The sequence below is a fragment of the Panulirus ornatus genome, chromosome 2 (genome assembly GCF_036320965.1).
Source record: "Panulirus ornatus isolate Po-2019 chromosome 2, ASM3632096v1, whole genome shotgun sequence".
NCBI classification, from domain to species: domain Eukaryota; kingdom Metazoa; phylum Arthropoda; class Malacostraca; order Decapoda; family Palinuridae; genus Panulirus; species Panulirus ornatus.
Genome location: NC_092225.1, coordinates 93634533 through 93654486, shown reverse-complemented (window position 1 = coordinate 93654486; position 19954 = coordinate 93634533). Strand labels below are relative to the sequence as shown.

The 19954-nt window shown below is 40.2% G+C and overlaps 2 protein-coding genes across 6 annotated transcripts in view; both read left to right on the top strand.

Annotated features, from left to right (window-relative positions):
* LOC139758479 (nose resistant to fluoxetine protein 6-like) overlaps positions 1-8220 on the top strand; it is a 50932-nt gene extending 42712 nt beyond the window's left edge. For both annotated transcript variants that reach the window (XM_071679956.1, XM_071679966.1), the window contains exons 17-18: positions 3340-3485; positions 8091-8220. In XM_071679956.1, the coding sequence (XP_071536057.1) occupies positions 3340-3485; positions 8091-8207 (263 nt within the window). In that variant the 3' untranslated portion in view covers positions 8208-8220. The remainder of the gene's footprint in view (positions 1-3339; positions 3486-8090) is intronic.
* Positions 8221-10018: 1798 nt separating this feature from the next.
* LOC139758501 (C-signal-like) overlaps positions 10019-19954 on the top strand; it is a 71684-nt gene continuing 61748 nt past the window's right edge. The window contains exon 1 of one of the 4 annotated variants that reach the window (XM_071679999.1): positions 10019-10168. The gene's annotated coding sequence lies outside the window, so the exon portion shown is untranslated. Of the gene's footprint in view, positions 10169-10205; positions 10392-10430; positions 10553-19954 lie in introns of those variants that run through there. The other 3 variants (XM_071680015.1, XM_071679991.1, XM_071680007.1) reach the window with 3 other exon arrangements.

The window sequence follows — 19954 nt, the reverse complement described above, 5'->3', positions numbered from 1 at the left end:
GAGTGTTCCTGGCAAATTGTATGGGAGGGTATTGATTGAGAGAGTCAAGGCATGTACAGAGCATCAGATTGGGGAAGAGCAGTGTGGTTTCTGAAGTGGTAGAGGATGTGTGGATCAGGTGTTTCCTTTGAAGAATGTATGTGAGAAATACTTACAAAAGCAAATGGATTTGTATGTAGCATTTATGGATCTGGAGAAGGCATATCATAGAGTTGATAGAGATGCTCTGTGGAAGGTATTAAGAATATATGGTGTGGGAGGCAAGTTGTTAGAAGCAGTGAAAAGTTTTTATCGAGGATGTAAGGCATGTGTACGTGTAGGAAGAGAGGAAAGTGATTGGTTCTCAGTGAATGTAGGTTTTCGGCAGGGGTGTGTGATGTCTCCATGGTTGTTTAATTTGTTTATGGATGGGGTTGTTAGGGAGGTGAATGCAAGAGTTTTGGAAAGAGGGGCAAGGATGAAGTCTGTTGGGGATGAGAGAGCTTGGGAAGTGAGTCAGTTATTGTTCGCTGATGATACAGCGCTGGTGGCTGATTCATGTGAGAAACTGCAGAAGCTGGTGACTGAGTTTGGTAAAGTGTGTGAAAGAAGAAAGTTAAGAGTAAATGTGAATAAGAGCAAGGTTATTAGGTACAGTAGGGTTGAGGGTCAAGTCAATTGGGAGGTGAGTTTGAATGGAGAAAAACTGGAGGAAGTGAAGTGTTTTAGATATCTGGGAGTGGATCTGGCAGCGGATGGAAACATGGAAGCGGAAGTGAATCATAGGGTGGGGGAGGGGGCGAAAATTCTGGGAACCTTGAAGAATGTGTGGAAGTCGAGAACATTATCTCGGAAAGCAAAAATGGGTATGTTTGAAGGAATAGTGGTTCCAACAATGGTGTATGGTTGCGAGGCGTGGACTATGGATAGAGTTGTGCGCAGGAGGATGGATGTGCTGGAAATGAGATGTTTGAGGACAATGTGTGGAGTGAGGTGGTTTGATCGAGTAAGTAACGTAAGGGTAAGAGAGATGTGTGGAAATAAAAAGAGCGTGGTTGAGAGAGCAGAAGAGGGTGTTTTGAAATGGTTTGGTCACATGGAGAGAATGAGTGAGGAAAGATTGACCAAGAGGATATATGTGTCGGAGGTGGAGGGAACGAGGAGAAGAGGGAGACCAAATTGGAGGTGGAAAGATGGAGTGAAAAAGATTTTGTGTGATCGGGGCCTGAACATGCAGGAGGGTGAAAGGAGGGCAAGGAATAGAGTGAATTGGAGCGATGTGGTATACCGGGGTTGACGTGCTGTCAGTGGATTGAATCAAGGCATGTGAAGCGTCTGGGGTAAACCATGGAAAGCTGTGTAGGTATGTATATTTGCGTGTGTGGACGTATATACGTATATACATGTGTATGGGGGGGGGGGGTTGGGCCATTTCTTTCGTCTGTTTCCTTGCGCTACCTCGCAAACGCGGGAGACAGCGACAAAGCAAAAAAAAAAAAAGAATATATATATATAATAAGGACTTCCCTGGAAAATATTATATCATCCCCAGAATCGTGTTATCCTGAGAATATATTGATATGCATCACATAACATGCCATCTTTTCTCTATAGAAAAATGAATTAAGATAAAAGCTTCGTTTTGTGAAATATTTCGTATTCTATGAAATGTAACTCTAAGAAAACGAAACATTCTGATGGGCAACTGTAAGAAAATGATATTATATCGACGCGTGATATATGAAAGACTTGATGGAAAAAAATATGGAGAGTACCATGCCCCAGGTTTAATTTTTTTTTTTTTTTTTTACAATAATGGTATTGTTGTGGAAATAATAGATCAATAACATTGTACATCTGATGGCAGTGAAATGCTGGGGCCACGTAGGGGGGTTTAATCATTATTTCTCTGTGCATCTATCTGCTTATGTGTGTAGCTGTCTATCTTCCTAAATGTATATATATATATATATATATATATATATATATATATATATATATATATATATATATATATATATATATATATATATCCTGCCTAGGGAGTCTCCTTTCATGTTTGTAAGGTACGTGCAGCGCTCAGGAAGCCCACCACATCCACCAGTTGGGACCCCATAGGTCGTAAAGTGTAATAATGATTTTGTGTGTTCGTCCATATGCGGTGACTCCAGAGCAACCAAGTGACAGTGTGACTTCATTTTGACTTGCGTCGTGAGCAGGAAGGGGGTCATGAGAGATGCTTCAATGTTGGAGGGATGGTTGATGTTGTCCGGAGCATAGATGGTAAAATGGGGAAACCTGATTGTCTGGGGAGTGTGAGGCCTCAGACGGGTAAATTACCCACTACACCGTGCGGTATGGGAGGTTTTTTTTTTTTTTTTCCTCCACTCGTGGGGCCTCCCATCTCCCGAAGATCCTTGTACTGTTATGGAACTTCTTTGATTGTCGTATGCCCTCTGATTTAACTGTCTTCATTCATTCTTTTGCATGATATATCTTTACATCCTCTTTTTTTTTTGATAAGTTTCTCACCTTTTCATTTTACATCTTTTGGTTGCTCTGTCGCTGCATCAGTCGATGAAATGTGTGAAAACCTTAAAGGCCACCCTCGCTTCTCTCTCCTCCAAAGTGGGCAAAAATTTAAACCCCTCCATCTTTTTCCTCTAACTTAACTCACTCTATTCTGATGCCATCTTTGTTGTCCCTCCTCTGGATCTTCTCTATTAGCTCTTTGTGTTTCTGTAGGTGCGGGGATCACATGAAAAGCATATCCTAAGTCCTGGCCTCGTATTAAGACACCTGTATGTATTATGGAGTGGAGCTGGAGTACTAAGATGGGAAAGGGTTGTTCAAGGCTTGTTTGTCGTGTTATTTTAAGCGTGATATGTGTGTTTTGTCATCGTTGTGTTTGTTGGGGGGGGGGGGGGTTTAACCTGTGAGGTGAGATTGGGGTAAGTTTTATACAACTAGTCTGGAAACTGGTTAATTATAGAATGGTTGGGTGAAAGGGGTCTAGTGCACCTTGACTATTAATTCAACACTTACATCACTGCTTAATTTATTACACCATTACTTTTCGCATGTTGCACCATTTTGCTGTACTGATTGCACCACTGCTCTCGTGTTGCACCAGTACTATACTTATTGCACCATTGCTCTCATGTTGCACCATTTTGCCGTACTTATTGCACCACTGCTCTCATGTTGCACCATTTTGCTGTACTTATTGCACCACTGCTCTCATGTTGCACCATTTTGCTGTACTTATTGCACCACTGCTCTCATGTTGCACCATTTTGCTGTACTTATTGCACCACTGCTCTCGTGTTGCACCAGTACTTCAGGCATGACATGTTTCAGGCCCCGTCAACGACTTCCTGTCTCACCCGAGCTGGCAGCCTGTCAGTAGACTCACCTACACCATGTTCCTGGTGGCCATCCCCATACAGATGATGATCTACTTCTACAGTATGCACATGCAATTGTATTTCAGTCACCTCAATAAGGTACCTAATAAGTCTCTTGGGTTAAAATCAGTTCATGCTTTAGCCAAGTTCACGATCCATAATCTTTGTGTTTTGCTATAATTGATTACCTAAATCAATATATATATATATATATATATATATATATATATATATATATATATATATATATATATATATATATATATATATATATATAATAGGCAAAGGACGCAAGGGGAATGGGGGAAGAATGGGATGTATTTAGGGAAGCAGTGATGCATGCGCAAAAGATGCTTGTGGCATGAAACGCGTGGGAGGTAGGCAGATTAGAAAGGGTAGTGACTGGTGGAATAAAGAAGTAAGATTATTAGTGCAAGAGAAGAGAGAGGCATTTGGACAATTTTTACAGGGAAATAGTGCAAATGACTCGGATGTATTAAAGAAAGAGGCAGGAGGTCAAGAGAAAGGTGCAAGAGGTGAAAAAGAGGGCAAATGAGAGTTGGGGTGAGAGAGTATCATTAAATTTTAGGGAGAATAAAAAGATGTTTTGGAAGGAGGTAAATAAAGTGCGTAAGACAAGAGAACAATTGGGAACATCGGTGAAGGGGGCTAATGGGGTGATAACAAGTAGTGGTGATGTGAGAAGGAGATGGAGTGAGCATTTTGAAGGTTTGTCGAATGTGTTTGATGATAGAGTGGCAGATATAGGGTGTTTTGGTCGAGGTGGTGTGCGAAGTGAGAGGGTTAGGGAGAATGATTTGGTAAACAGATAAGAGGTAGTAAAAGCTTTGTGGAAGATGAAAGCCGGCAAGGCAGCGGGTTTGGATGGTATTGCAGTGGAATTTATTGAAAAAGGGGGTGACTTTGTTGTTGACTGGTTGGTAAGGATATTCAGTGTATGCATGACTCATGGTGAGGTGCCTGAGGATTGGCGGAATGCTTGCATAGTGCCATTGCACAATGGCAAAGGGGATAAAGGTGAGTGCTCAAATTACAGAGGTTTAAGTTTGTTGAGTATTCCTTGTAAATTATATGGGAGGGTATTGATTGAGAGGGTGAAGGCATGTACAGGGCATCAGATTGGGGAAGAGCAGTGTGGTTTCAGAAGTGGTAGAGGATGTGTAGATCAGGTGTTTGCTTTGAAAAATGTATGTGAAAAGTACTTAGAAAAGCAAATGGATTTGTATGTCGCATTTATGGATCTGAAGAAGGCGTGTGATAGAGTTGATAGAGATGCTTTGTGGAAGGTATTAAGAATATATGGTGTGGGTGGCAAGTTGTTAGAAGCAGTGAAAAGTTTTAATCAATGTTGTAAGGCATGTGTACGTGTAGGAAGAGAGTGATTGGTTCTCAGTGAATATCGGTTTGCGGCAGGGGTGTGTGATGTCTCCAGGGTTGTTTAATTTGTTTATGGATGGGGTTGTTAGGGAGGTGAATGCAAGAGTTTTGGAGAGAGGGCAAGCATGCGGTCTGTTGTGGATGAGAGAGCTTGGGAAGTGAGTCAGTTGTTGTTTGCTGATGATACAGTGCTGATGGCAGATTCGGGTGAGAAACTGCAGAAGCTGGTGACTGAATTTGGTAAAGTGCGTGAAAGAAGAAAGCTGAGAGTAAATGTGAATAAGAGCAAGGTTATTAGGTACAGTAGAGTTGAGGGACATGTCAATTGGGAGGTAAGTTTGAATGGAGAAAAACTGGAGGAAGTGAAGTGTTTTAGATATCTGGGAGTGGATTTGGCAGCGGATGGAACCATGGAAGCGGAAATGAATCACAGGGTGGGGGAAGGGGCGAAAGTTCTGGGAGCGTTGAAAAATGTATGGAAGGCGAGAACATTTTCTCGGAAAGCAAAAATTGGTATGTTTGAAGGAATAGTGGTTCCAACAATGTTATATGGTTGCGAAGCGTGGGCTATAGATAGAGTTGTGCGGAAGAGGGTGGATGTGTTGGAAAAGAGATGCTTGAGGACAATATGTGGTGCGAGGTGGTTTGATCGAGTAAGTAATGAAAGGGTAAGAGAGACGTGTGGTAATAAAAAGAGTGTGGTTGAGAAAGCAGAAGAGGCTGTTTTGAAATGGTTTGGTCTCATGGAGAGAATGAGTGAGGAAAGGTTGACACAGAGAATATATGGGCCAGAGGTGGAGGGAACGAGGAGAAGTGGGAGACCAAATTGGAGGTGGAAGGATGGAGTGAAAAATATTTTGAGTGATCGGGGCCTGAACATGCAGGAGGGTGAAAGGCATGCAAGGAATAGAGTAAATTGGAACGATGAGGTATACCGGGGTCGACGTGCTGTCAATGGATTGAACCAGGGCATGTGAAGCGTCTGGGGTAAACCATGGAAAGTTGTGTGGGGCCTGGATTTGGAAAGGGAGCTGTGGTTTCGGTGCATTATACATGAAAGCTAGAGACTGGGTGTGAACGAATGTGGCCTTTGTTGTCTTTTCCTAGTACTACCTCACGCGCATGTGGGGGAAGGGGGATTGTCATTCCATGTGTGGCGAGGTGGCGACGGGAATAAATAAAGGCAGCAAGTATGAATTATGTACATGTGTATATATGTATATGTCTGTGTATGTATATATATGTATACGTTGAAATGTATAGGTATGTATATGTGCGTGTGTGGACGTGTATGTATATACATGTGTGTGTGGGTGGGTTGGGCCATTCCTTCGTGTGTTTCCTTGCGCTACTTCGCTAACGCGGAAGGCAGCGACAAAGTATGATAAATGAATGAATATATATATATATATATATATATATATATATATATATATATATATATATATATATATATATATATATATATATATATATATATTTTTTTTTTTTTTTTTTTTTTTTTGCTTTGTCGCTGTCTCCCGCGTTTGCGAGGTAGCGCAAGGAAACAGACGAAAGAAATGGCCCAACCCACCCCCATACACATGTATATACATACGTCCACACACGCAAATATACATACCTACACAGCTTTCCATGGTTTACCCCAGACGCTTCACATGCCCTGATTCCATCCACTGACAGCACGTCAACCCCGGTATACCACATCGATCCAATTCACTCTATTCCTTGCCCTCCTTTCACCCTCCTGCATGTTCAGGCCCCGATCACACAAAATCTTCACTCCATCTTTCCACCTCCAATTTGGTCTCCCTCTTCTCCTCGTTCCCTCCACCTCCGACACATATATCCTCTTGGTCAATCTTTCCTCACTCATTCTCTCCATGTGCCCAAACCATTTCAAAACACCCTCTTCTGCTCTCTCAACCACGCTCTTTTTATTTCCACACATCTCTCTTACCCTTACGTTACTTACTCGATCAAACCACCTCACACCACACATTGTCCTCAAACATCTCATTTCCAGCACATCCATCCTCCTGAGCACAACTCTATCCATAGCCCTCGCCTCGCAACCATACAACATTGTTGGAACCACTATTCCTTCAAACATACCCATTTTTGCTTTCCGAGATAATGTTCTCGACTTCCACACATTCTTCAAGGCTCCCAGAATTTTCGCCCCCTCCCCCACCCTACGATCCACTTGCGCTTCCATGGTTCCATCCGCTGCCAGATCCACTCCCAGATATCTAAAACACTTCACTTCCTCCAGTTTTTCTCCATTCAAACTCACCTCCCAATTGACTTGACCCTCAACCCTACTGTACCTAATAACCTTGCTCTTATTCACATTTACTCTTAACTTTCTTCTTTCACACACTTTACCAAACTCAGTCACCAGCTTCTGCAGTTTCTCACATGAATCAGCCACCAGCGCTGTATCATCAGCGAACAACAACTGACTCACTTCCCAAGCTCTCTCATCCCCAACAGACTTCATCCTTGCCCCTCTTTCCAAAACTCTTGCATTCACCTCCCTAACAACCCCATCCATAAACAAATTAAACAACCATGGAGACATCACACACCCCTGCCGCAAACCTACATTCACTGAGAACCAATCACTTTCCTCTCTTCCTACACGTACACATGCCTTACATCCTCGATAAAAATTTTCACTGCTTCTAACAACTTGCCTCCCACACCATATATTCTTAATACCTTCCACAGAGCATCTCTATCAACTCTATCATATGCCTTCTCCAGATCCATAAATGCTACATACAAATCCATTTGCTTTTCTAAGTATTTCTCACATACATTCTTCAAAGCAAACACCTGATCCACACATCCTCTACCACTTCTGAAACCACACTGCTCTTCCCCAATCTGATGCTCTGTACATGCCTTCACCCTCTCAATCAATACCCTCCCATATAATTTACCAGGAATACTCAACAAACTTATACCTCTGTAATATATATATATATATTATTAAGATTTTCATCATCGATTTCCCGGGAAGGTTTAAATAAGAATGCAGAACTTGAAATCGATGTTTTCGTATAATAAAAGATAAACTTTCATATCTGCTTAGATAAAGCTTTGTAGATTCCTCTTTTTTTTTTTTTGAGAATGAAAATGACATTTTTCTTAAATTTCTAGAATGTTTTGAGAATCTAACCTAACAAAAGATTAACTCTTTTGATAGCTAGCCATTACATCCACCATAACACACACAAAAATGTCGCATCTAACTCGATCTCCTGCCAGTCGGATCTAACTCGATCTCCTTCTGCCCAGATCTTAGAGACGGTGGGAGTGCTGTTCCTGTCGGGGCTGGCGGCTGTGGGCATCTCCCTGCTGGCTGAGGCTCCTGTCTTAGGCATGGAGAGGATCCTCCTCAGAAAGTCTCAATAAAAATCCATCCATGTGTGTTTCCTGTTATCACTCCACGAACAGGCTGTTCATATAGGGTTAGATCAAACTTAAGTACTTTTTTTTTTTACATTAAATTGTAGTGTCAGCCATTTGGATTCGTGTAGTCCATTGAATGTATTGATGAGTATCATTATGACGGTGTTTCTGTCATCAGTTTCATAATCAAGTGGCCTCATAACCCTAAGCTTAAGACAGCAATAAACATGTGTTTTTGTTTCTTATTTTAGGGTGAAATGGGTTACCTGCGTGTGTATATATACATTATGATGAGGATTAAAAGTGTATCGGGTGAACTAAGAAAGAGGATGTTTGTATATTGCAATGAAAAGAATGCTACAGGACAGAAAGGTGCGGGAGGTGGACGATGGGATAATCATGTTCGCTCATCTGAAGCTTCAACACCATCCATGCTGAGTGTTTATGGGCCAGCTTAGATGGTAATGTCGGGCATCACACATGAGAAACAATATGGACACCATGTAAACACTTGCTAAAGTGGGAGAGGAAAGTAAGGAAAGAGAAAATATTACTCGTCTAACGTAAAGGAAAGAAGACTGTGAAGGAAGGCAGGACTATCGGAAGTGTATCCTAGCTGAAAAAAAAAAAAAAATAAATGGCCAAAGACGACTCGGATGCTCCTACAGAAATTTAGGAAGTGCTCCAGACGAAGAAAAAACAAACATAGTTCTTATAAAGTTTTTTAGGTAAGATAAAACAGAAAATAGACATCAAAATAACAGATTCGAGTCGTCATTCCGAAGCACCTAAAACAAAGTGACAAATGTACGGAATCCAGTATGAGATTATGAAGGTCAGTCATGGAATAATGGGTGGGCAGATGTCGCTGCTAAAGTTCGAAGGACACTGTGTACCATCTTGTAATACTGGCGAGTGTCCGACTTCCAGGTGCATTGTGTAAAATCAAATAGTTGCAAACAACATGGTGCCTGTGAGATCAAAACTTACAGATTAGGTAGTGCCAAAGAAAATATATGTGGAGGAACTGGAAAGTGTTCATTAAGAATTGTCTGAGAAGGGAGAAAATGGAGACGACTACAAAGGCGAGGAAAGCCTCAGGGCTCTCCCAAAGAGCTGTTGTAGATCCAACAATATTTGCTACTATTGGGAGCCAGGGTATTCATCTAGATCTCTCCCTCCAAACATGCAGCATCAGCAGATAGATTTGCAGAATCTGGATCCATTCGCATGGTGTACATCCCAGATCCGGGGTTGATCTCCTGCATCCTTTGCAATGGAGAGTTCCCTGCCATATATAACCTTCCTAGAAGTACTTTCTTACCACATTACTTCTTGGAAACCAAGAAAATCCATTATTTAGCCTTCCTCTGTTATCAGTATACGAAAAAAGCTGTTCATAATTGCTTAGATATAACTAAGCCATATCTTTATTGTCTGCCTCTCGGAATTGTGTAATTCATTTACTAATAAATGTCATTATGATAGTGTTCGTATCATCAATTCCACTACCTTTTTAATGACCAAAATGAAATAATGGGTTTTTCATGCAGCATGCTAGGAGGTTATCAGAAAATTGTCTCAGTATTGTTGGCCCGTATGCTTATCCAAAGACTATAAACCTTTGATGCTTAGCAACGTTTATAAGCAAGCTCCTTATCCAAATACTTCACAGTTTCATATTGGCAAAAATTTTAACGCCAATAATTGATAAAAACAAATATTCTATATACATGAATATGTATATATATATATATATATATATATATTAATTATAGTTCAAATTTATATGTATACATTTGATGACAGCGCCACTATTATATATAAGACCCCTTTATACTTACGATTTCGTCGTTTTGTTTACAATGGCGAGCATTCATTATCATCCACTACACGTTTTTGTGTTTCTGGCTTGCACGCTACTGCACTAAAAATATCTTCAAACTGCAAAAACTAACAGAAATGTAATTAAAAAATCTAACATAGGGTTCAGCAAATTTTTCAGAACATGTTTTACTCCCATAAAGTTCTACTTCTTTCAGGTAGAAAAATTAGTATTTTGCTCTATAGGAACAAATACAAGCATTATGCAAGTGTTTTTATGAAATAAGCCTAACTTATCAGGTGTGAGAAAGGCTATAGTAAAGCATAAGTGATAATTTTTGTTCAACAAGTCATACGGATAAGGTAATTGCAAGATATTTAGTAGTGTGTCATAAACTTTATCAATAGATTTAGGTGGATGTTGTTACAGTGGTGAGGAGCCCCAGGACTTGGTCTATGGCCAAAGAGTCTGTGTTACTCGATAAATTTCGAGTTCGATGACGATACTGGAGGGAAAATTTTAGGTGAGGATCAGTTACCTGATGAAGTTCCAGTCTGTTGGCAGTACAAAAATAACTTGTCTATTTAGAGGAAGGGCATATTATGGACTTCTTGATACAATAATATTTATGACCGTGTTTTCTAGGATTATAATGTTTTATTATGGAATTGTTTAAGACACCGTAGAATATGATTTTGGAGTGTAGGGGTTTCCTTTTCCTCTTAAAACTTATTTCTCAGTATTTTATTGTTCGTTTCATTAGAAAGAGGAGACTAGAGAGTCAAATAATATTCAAGTAATTTGAATACCAGTAAGTATTAAACATAACGATAACCTGCCTGGTTTAACATCTTGGATGTCTTCTAGGTTCTGTTACAAGTGAAATGTCATCGTTATGAAACGAACTCCATTTAACTGGGTCATGTTACCTTGGTATAGAAGGTAAATAGCAAGTTTACATGACTATAGGGATATAGGAATTTGAACTTGCGTGGGACAAACCTCATAAACATCAGTCTGAGCAGTAAATATACATAAACATCTGAACTCAACCGACATATTTCCAGAACCCAGATTCAGGTGGATTCAAATGTTGCATGGTGGCATTATGTGGAACGCAAGAATGATAGAGAAAATAGGCATTTCTAGACTCTACAAGCAAATTATCTTGTATTACATCTTCATTTGGTTTGTATATCAACCTACTAACCAAATAAAACTCTATAGAAGCTGAACAAACACCAGCTGAATGTTTTTGTCAATCATCCATGGATTAGTTATTTTTCTAGTATCCTCGCACTGTGCACGAGAACATTAGAAAATGACAATAGGATGTCTGTTTATTTAATATTTGTTAGATTTGAACAAAAGTGTTATAAATCGATTACTTACACTCTCAGCAGTTTGAGTAATTTTATGCTCAGTTTTGCTCTGCTTCAAAACCCTACCCACTTCTAAAAATTCGAAATTAATGGAAATAGAGGAGTTGCACATAAAATCCCGCACTCTATATCAACTCTACACTTTTTAAGGAATCCATTATTATGAAATTCATTATTGAATAGTATCATTTCTTATTTTTCCCGTGTATCCATTTGTAAGATTTTGCCCCATATACTTAGTAAAAGTTATTTGGAGCTTTATCATATCACATGACAATAGAAATGATAGTGGGGAGGGCTTTAATTATCAGGGAAAATGCAGAGTGAAAGGAAGCTAAAAAGGTTTAGAAATAAACAGATTTAATGGAAACCTCAACAAACTTTCCCTAACAACTAAAGCTAACTTCGATGCTATTTGAAAAATGTGCAAATGTTATAGTCTTGCATTCATTTACTGGGAGATGTGTTTGCATGCAACCAATACAACAAAAAGAAGACACTGCTGTTGTTATATTGCAACTATGATGTAAACTAAGGTAAATATCTGCCCATAGGTGAAGGTAGGTGAGGTTTAGAGGTGTATCACTAACCTTTTCCCCACATTATCCTCGATCATCATAGTCGTCCCCAGTATCACTTATTTAATATTTTTTTAGAGATAAAGATGACTTCCAAGTTATGCTCCCTCCTGTCTAATTCACTTCTACTATGTACAGAGTTCAATGATATACATACAGTTTTTGCAAATCCATCAGTTATTTCAAGAGAGTTCCAGTGTCAGGGCAAAACAGAAATAACGCAGGGTCTCCTAAATAATACATTCCATTGAATACTACCAGAAATCATGTAGTAAATGTCATAATCATGCAGGAGGGATATGTGTAACTGGTATTTATGTATGAAATATCAGTTGCAGGTGAGATTTGTGTTAAAAAAGAATGCAGTGCTGCCTGATAAGACATGTCAACACTGGAGCATGTAATGTTTATTGCTATCTTGGTAAAATGCTTTCAAAAGAAGCTTGTTATTTTCTCTGGGTAACTTGAGGTCTGTGTCACATGTTTTTTTAGTGTTTTATTTGTCTTAAATGATTATTTTTCAATTTATAAGAAAGAAATTTTTTCACCCTGAAAAACATTGATTTTTCAGAGACCAGAAATTATGGCATCTTATGGTCAACTTAGAGATTGCAAAACATATTCATAAACATACAGAAAAACAATAGATTTTTTATGTAAGCTCAAATTTCATTATCGAACTGTGTCTTCTATATGCGTATTTCACCAACTTTACTGCAGTCATACATTTTGGCAGTATTTGGTGCTATGCATTGGTATTAGGAGTTTAGGGATACAGATAACACAGTATTCCTAAAAACTGAATACCATCAAAATTCAAGAGGATTGTCAGTAAAGTTGGTGATATGCAGTTATAACACTGTATTACTTTCCTGTGTATTGTATTGTTATTATTTTTTTTTATGTCCAAACTGATAATGCAGTGCTATATATCTTAGTTCCTGAAAAATGGGCATGTTTCAAGTAAAGTGAAAAATCAATTTCTCCTAATGAAAAACGTCATACAAGAAAAATAAGACAGTTAAGAAATAAGTGATGTAGTAGAAATAACAGGCTTCTAGTGAGAACATATTATTAAGATAAAGGTAAATGCTACACTGTCTGGTGTTGACATTTCACCAAGCAATTGTTATTTTTATATTCACACAAACCTCACCTGCTACTTATGCCACACATATGAATACTCTTGTCCTATATTTCTTCCTTTGTTACTTCTGTCCACAAACATGCAATCTCTCCTTATCACACGTAACACTTGACTCACTTAGCTTACTCTTTGTAACTCTAGATTTTCCTATGGTGAGTGCTGTGTGCTAGTCTTGCCTTTTAGCAAAATGGTAGGAGCATTAGATAGAAGTAGAGGGTATGAACATTTAGGAAGGAGCATTGATTAGAAGTAGTAGGTAGAAACATTAGGCAGGAGCATTATGTAGTAGCAGTCAGTAGGAACATTAGGTAGGGGCCTCTGCAAACGCTGCACTAGCCTTACACTCTGCCAGTAACCTGTTGCGGGTGAGGCATAAAGGCTAAGAAGTTTTACTGGAATTCACCTGTTATGGACACCCCCTTGAGGGAATTCCAGAAGGTAACAGGCATCAGAGATATAGATAGAAAGATATGGTACTTCTGGAGATGTATATGTAGTTTCAATTTGACATCCACTGTGTAGTATTTGGTTATGGTCATCATTTAAAGGGATCCAAAGAACCTGGGTGTGGAAGGAATGCAAATTAATTTCAACCTTATACATAGTAGAAATTATTCAAACTTGGGAGCATTATATGAAGGATTATTTTGTATATATTTGTTTGTGATTGTGGAGAGAGCCATGATGATTAGGGAAATTATGGGTTAAAAATAAGTGAAACCTTTGATAACTTCCCCTGCCAACCTAGTTTTACCTTCTTTTTGATGTTATATGAAGACTATGTTGTTTTATAAGAAGAACATGGGAGTGTGCATTTTTCCCAGCCTATCACCAGAGTCCCACTTTCAGAGAATAGTAAAGGAGACAGACTGTCTTTTAGCAAATATCAGAATGGCTACAAATGAATAGATAAGGAAAAATTTAGCAACCTGTTTTATTGAATTAGTGATATGTGCAAAAGATGCTTGTGGCATGAGAAGCATGAGAGGTGGGCAGATTAGAAAGGGTAGTGAGTGGTGGGATGAAGAAGTAAGATTATTAGTGAAAGAGAAGAGAGAGGCATTTGGACGATTTTTGCAGGGAAATGATGCAAATGACTGGGAGGTGTATAAAAGAAAGAGGCAGGAGGTCAGGAGAAAGGTTCAAGAGGTGAAAAAGAGGGCAAATGAGAGTTGGGGTGAGAGAGTATCATTAAATTTTAGGGAGAACAAAAAGATGTTTTGGAAGGAGGTAAATAAGGTGCGTAAGACAAGGGAACAAATGGGAACTTCAGTGAAGGGGGCTAATGGGGAGGTGATAACAAGTAGTGGTGATGTGAGAAGGAGATGGAGTGAGTATTTTGAAGGTTTGTTGAATGTGTTTGATGATAGAGTGGCAGATGTAGGGTGTTTTGGTCGAGGTGGTGTGCAAAGTGAGAGGGTTAGGGAGAATGATTTGGGGATAGGGGAGAAAGAATACTTCCCATGTAGCACAAGGAAACAGACGAAAGAATGGCCCAACCCACCCTCATACACATGTATATACATACACGACCACACACACACATATACATACCTATACATTTTAGTGTATACATATGTATATATATATATATATATATATATATATATATACATACACATCATATACATATATACATATGTACATAATTCATACTTCCTGCCTTTATTCATTCCTGTTGCCATCCCGCCACACATGAAATGACAACCCCCTCCCCCTGCATGCACACGAGGTAGCGCTAGGAAAAGACATCAAAGGCCACATTCGCTCACACTCAGTCTCTAGCTGTCATATATAATGCACTGACCCCCTCCCCCCCGCACGCGCACGAGGTAGCGCTAGGAAAAGACAACAAAGGCCACATTCGCTCACACTCACTCTCTAGCTGTCACATATAATGCACTGAAACCACATCTCCCTTTCCACAACCAGGCCCCACAAAACTTTCCATGGTTTACCCCAGAAGCTTCACATGTCCTAGTTCAATCCATTGACAGCACGTTGACCCCGGTATACCACATCATTCCAATTCACTCTGTTCCTTGCATGCCTTTCACCCTCCTGTATGTTCAGGCCCTAATTGCTCAAAATCTTTTTCACTCCATCTTTCCACCTCCAGTTTGGTTTGGTCTCCCACTTCTCCTTGTTCCCTCCACCTTTGACACATATATCTTCATTGTCAGTCTTTCCTCACTCATTCTCTCCATGTGACCAAACCATTTCAGTACACTCTCTTGTGCTCTCTCAACCACACTCTTTTTATTACCACACATCTCTCTTACCCTTTCATTGCTTACTCGATCAAACCACTTCACACCACATGTTGTCCTCAAACATTTCATTTCCAACACATCCACCCTCCTCCGCACAAACCTATATATGTATTCATTCATCCTTGTTCTCTGTTTCCTGCATTAGTGATGTAGTGCTAGGAACAGATAGATAAAGGCCACATCTGCTTGCATCCATTTTCCAACTGTCGTTTGTAATGCACCAAAACCACAGCTCCCTATCCAAAACCAGGCCCCACAGACCTTTCCCTGTTTTACCAAGGACTCTTCACATACCCTGATTTGGTCCACTGATGGCACTTTGACCACCACATATTCCAATTCACTCTTTCCCATGCATGCCTTTCACCCTTCTGCATGTTCAGGCATCAATCGCTCAAATTCTTTTTCACTCCACCCTTCCATATCTAGTTTGGTCTCCTTGTTCTTGTTGTTCCCTCATTCTGACACATGTATCCTCATTGTCAACCTTTCTTCACTCATCCTCTCCATGTGTCCAAACCATTCTTCAGCTATCTCAGCCACACGTTCTTTTTTACCACGCACCTCTCTTCCCCTTTCATTGATTACTTGATCAAACCACCTCATACCAAATATTGTCCTCAGACACTTCATTTCCAATTTATCCACCCTCCTCCACACATCCTCTCATAATGCGATCTATTATCAGCATCTCTTAAGACACCCTCTGTAGGAGGCAACAGTGAATTGCAAACCCACTGAAAATGCCACAACTCACTCAAAAAGGAAAACAAATCTGTCAAGTGAACCAGAGAACATTTACCATAAACTCTAAATAATGAATCATTAAAGGCCCAGTGAAAAGGAAATAGCCATAAGTTGAATATGAAAAATAGAGCCCTGGTAAGATGATAAACTAATAGAATTTTCTACAATCATTGAAAATTTCCACACTGATTGTACAATAAGTATCTAGAGAAGCTAAAGCCAGTGGGTTAAAACTCCCTTGAAAATCATGGAGTCATCCCTGTTGCCATCTGTGCTTCGTAAATCACTAGCAAAGTTTCAGTGCCCATAAAAGCTTGAGTTTAGATATTTCCAAATCATGACTAATTTGTAGTGGTGTCACCCAGCAACTTTTGAACAGTACAATACTATTGTACTTTTCTGTTGTTCATTGCAGGGAGTAGAAGATGCATATACTGTAGGACATAGCATTTCCTGAGAACATATAATGAAATGACCCAGTCTAATCTTGCTTTCTCTCTCTCTGTTATCATATATCAAGGAACTTGGTATAGCTAGGCTAGTGTTTTTGTCCACCGTGGAGAGGGCTGATCCCGTTTTCAAAGGTGTAATGCAAAGATGAGGCTGGAGGTAGTGCATACACCACCTTGCCTGGCCCTAACTAGATTCATAACAAACCATCTGCTGGTCAGCTCATGGACTTAAGTATTCATGAAGTGGTTGTACTTTTCTAAACAGGACTTTTTAGGAGTAAAATGGATAACTTGACTTTCCTGTTACTGTTGACTCTATATCATTAAGAATACAACAGATTAACAAGGACTTTTATCAGTTTCAGCTTATTCTTGAGTTGCATTTTTCATTGCAATTATTACATCATCAGCCCTGTCACTGTCATCAGTATACATATCATTGGAATATTTTTTCATTTTGGTCATATAATTTAAACAAATCAGGTACTTGGCTTTTAGATATATTTCCTGCCTTGAGTAACTAGCATTATTATTATTATTATTATTTTTTTTTATTTTTTTATTTTGCTTTGTCGCTGTCTCCCGCATTAGCGAGGTAGCGCAAGGAAACAGACGAAGTAATGGCCCAACCCACCCACATACACAGGTATATACATACACGTCCACACCCACAAATATACATACCTATACATCTCAATGTATACATATATATACCCACACAGACATATACATACATACCCATGTACATAATTCATACTGTCTGCCTTTATTCATTCCCATCGCCACCCCACCACACATGGAATAACAACACCCTCCCCCCTCATGTGTGCGGGGTAGCGCTAGGAAAAGACAACAAAGGCCCCATTCGTTCACACTCGGTCTCTAGCTGTCAAGTAATAATGCACTGAAACCACAGCTCCCTTTCCACATCCAGGCCCCACAGAACTTTCCATGGTTTACCCCAGACGCTTCACATGCCCTGGTTCAATCCATTGACAGCATGTCGACCCCGGTATTCCACATCGTTCCAATTCACTCTATTCCTTGCACGCCTTTCACCCTCTTGCATGTTCAGGTCCCGATCACTCAAAATCTTTTTCACTCCATCTTTCCACCTCCAATTTGGTCTCCCACTTCTCCTCGTTCCCTCCACCTCTGACACATATATCCTCTTGGTCAATCTTTCCTCACTCATTCTTTCCATGTGACCAAACCATTTCAAAACACCCTCTTCTGCTCTCTCAACCACACTCTTTTTATTACCACACATCTCTCTTACCCTATTATTACTCACTCGATCAAACCACCTCACACAACATATTGTCCTCAAACATCTCACTTCCAGCACATCCACCCTCCTGCCTACAACTCTATCCATAGCCCATGCCTCGCAACCATACAATATTTTTGGAACCACTATTCCTTCAAACATACACATTTTTGCTTTCCGAGTTAATGTTCTCGATTTCCACACATTCTTCAAGGCTCCCAGAATTTTCGCCCCCTCCCCCACCCTATGATTCACTTCCACTTCCATGGTTCCATCCGCTGCCAAATCCACTCCCAGATATCTAAAACACTTCACTTCCTCCAGTTTTTCTCCATTCAAACTTACCTCCCAATTGACTTGACCCTCAACCCTACCGTACCTAATAACCTTGCTCTTATTCACATTTACTCTCAACTTTCTTCTTTCACACACTTTACCAAACTCAGTCACCAGCCTCTGCAGTTTCTCACATGAATCAGCCACCAGCGCTGTATCATCAGCGAACAACAACTGACTCACTTCCCAAGCTCGTTCATCCACAACAGACTGCATACTTGTCCCTCTTTCCAAAACTCTTGCATTCACCTCCCTAACAACCCCATCCATATACAAATTGAACAACCATGGAGACATCACACACCCCTGCTGCAAACCTACATTTACTGAGAACCAATCACTTCCCTCTCTTCATACATGTACACATGCCTTACATCCTCGATAAAAACTTTTCACTGCTTCTAACAACTTGCCTCCCACACCATATATTCTTAATACCTTCCAAAGAGCATCTCTATCAACTCTTTCAAATGCCTTCTCCAGATCCATAAATGCTACATACAAATCCATTTGCTTTTCTAAGTATTTCTCACATACATTCTTCAAAGCAAACACCTGATCCACACATCCTCTACCACTTCTGAAACCACACTGCTCTTCCCCAATCTGATGCTCTGTACATGCCTTCACCCTCTCAATCAATACCCTCCCATATAATATACCAGGAATACTCAACAAACTTATACCTCTGTAGTTTGAGCACTGACTCTTATCCCCTTTGCCTTTGTACAATGGCACTATGCAAGCATTCCGCCAATCCTCGGGCACCTCACCATGAATCATACATACATTAAATAACCTTACCAACCAGTCAACAATACAGTCACCCCCTTTTTTAATAAATTCCACTGCAATACCATCCAAACCCACTGCCTTGCAGACTTTCATCTTCCGCAAAGCTTTTACTACCTCTTCTCTGTTTTTTTTTTTTTTTATTATACTTTGTCGCTGTCTCCCGCGTTTGCGAGGTAGCGCAAGGAAACAGACGAAAGAAATGGCCCAACCCCCCCATACACATGTATATACATACGTCCACACACGCAAATATACACACCCACACAGCCTTCCATGGTTTACCCCAGACGCTTCACATGCCCTGCCTCAATCCACCGACAGCACGTCAACCCCGGTATACCACATCGCTCCAATTCACTCTATTCCTTGCCCTCCTTTCACCCTCCTGCATGTTCAGGCCCCGATCACACAAAATCTTTTTCACTCCATCTTTCCACCTCCAATTTGGTCTCCCTCTTCTCCTCGTTCCCTCCACCTCCGACACATATATCCTCTTGGTCAATCTTTCCTCACTCATTCTCTCCATGTGCCCAAACCACTTCAAAACACCCTCTTCTGCTCTCTCAACCACGCTCTTTTTATTTCCACACATCTCTCTTACCCTTACGTTACTCACTCGATCAAACCACCTCACACCACACATTGTCCTCAAACATCTCATTTCCAGCACATCCATCCTCCTGCGCACAACTCTATCCGTAGCCCACGCCTCGCAACCATACAACATTGTTGGAACCACTATTCCTTCAAACATAGCCATTTTTGCTTTCCGAGATAATGTTCTCGACTTCCACACATTCTTCAAGGCCCCCAGAATTTTCGCCCCCTCCCCCACCCTATGATCCACTTCCGCTTCCATGGTTCCATCTGCTGCCAGATCCACTCCCAGATATCTAAAACACTTCACTTCCTCCAGTTTTTCTCCATTCAAACTCACCTCCCAAT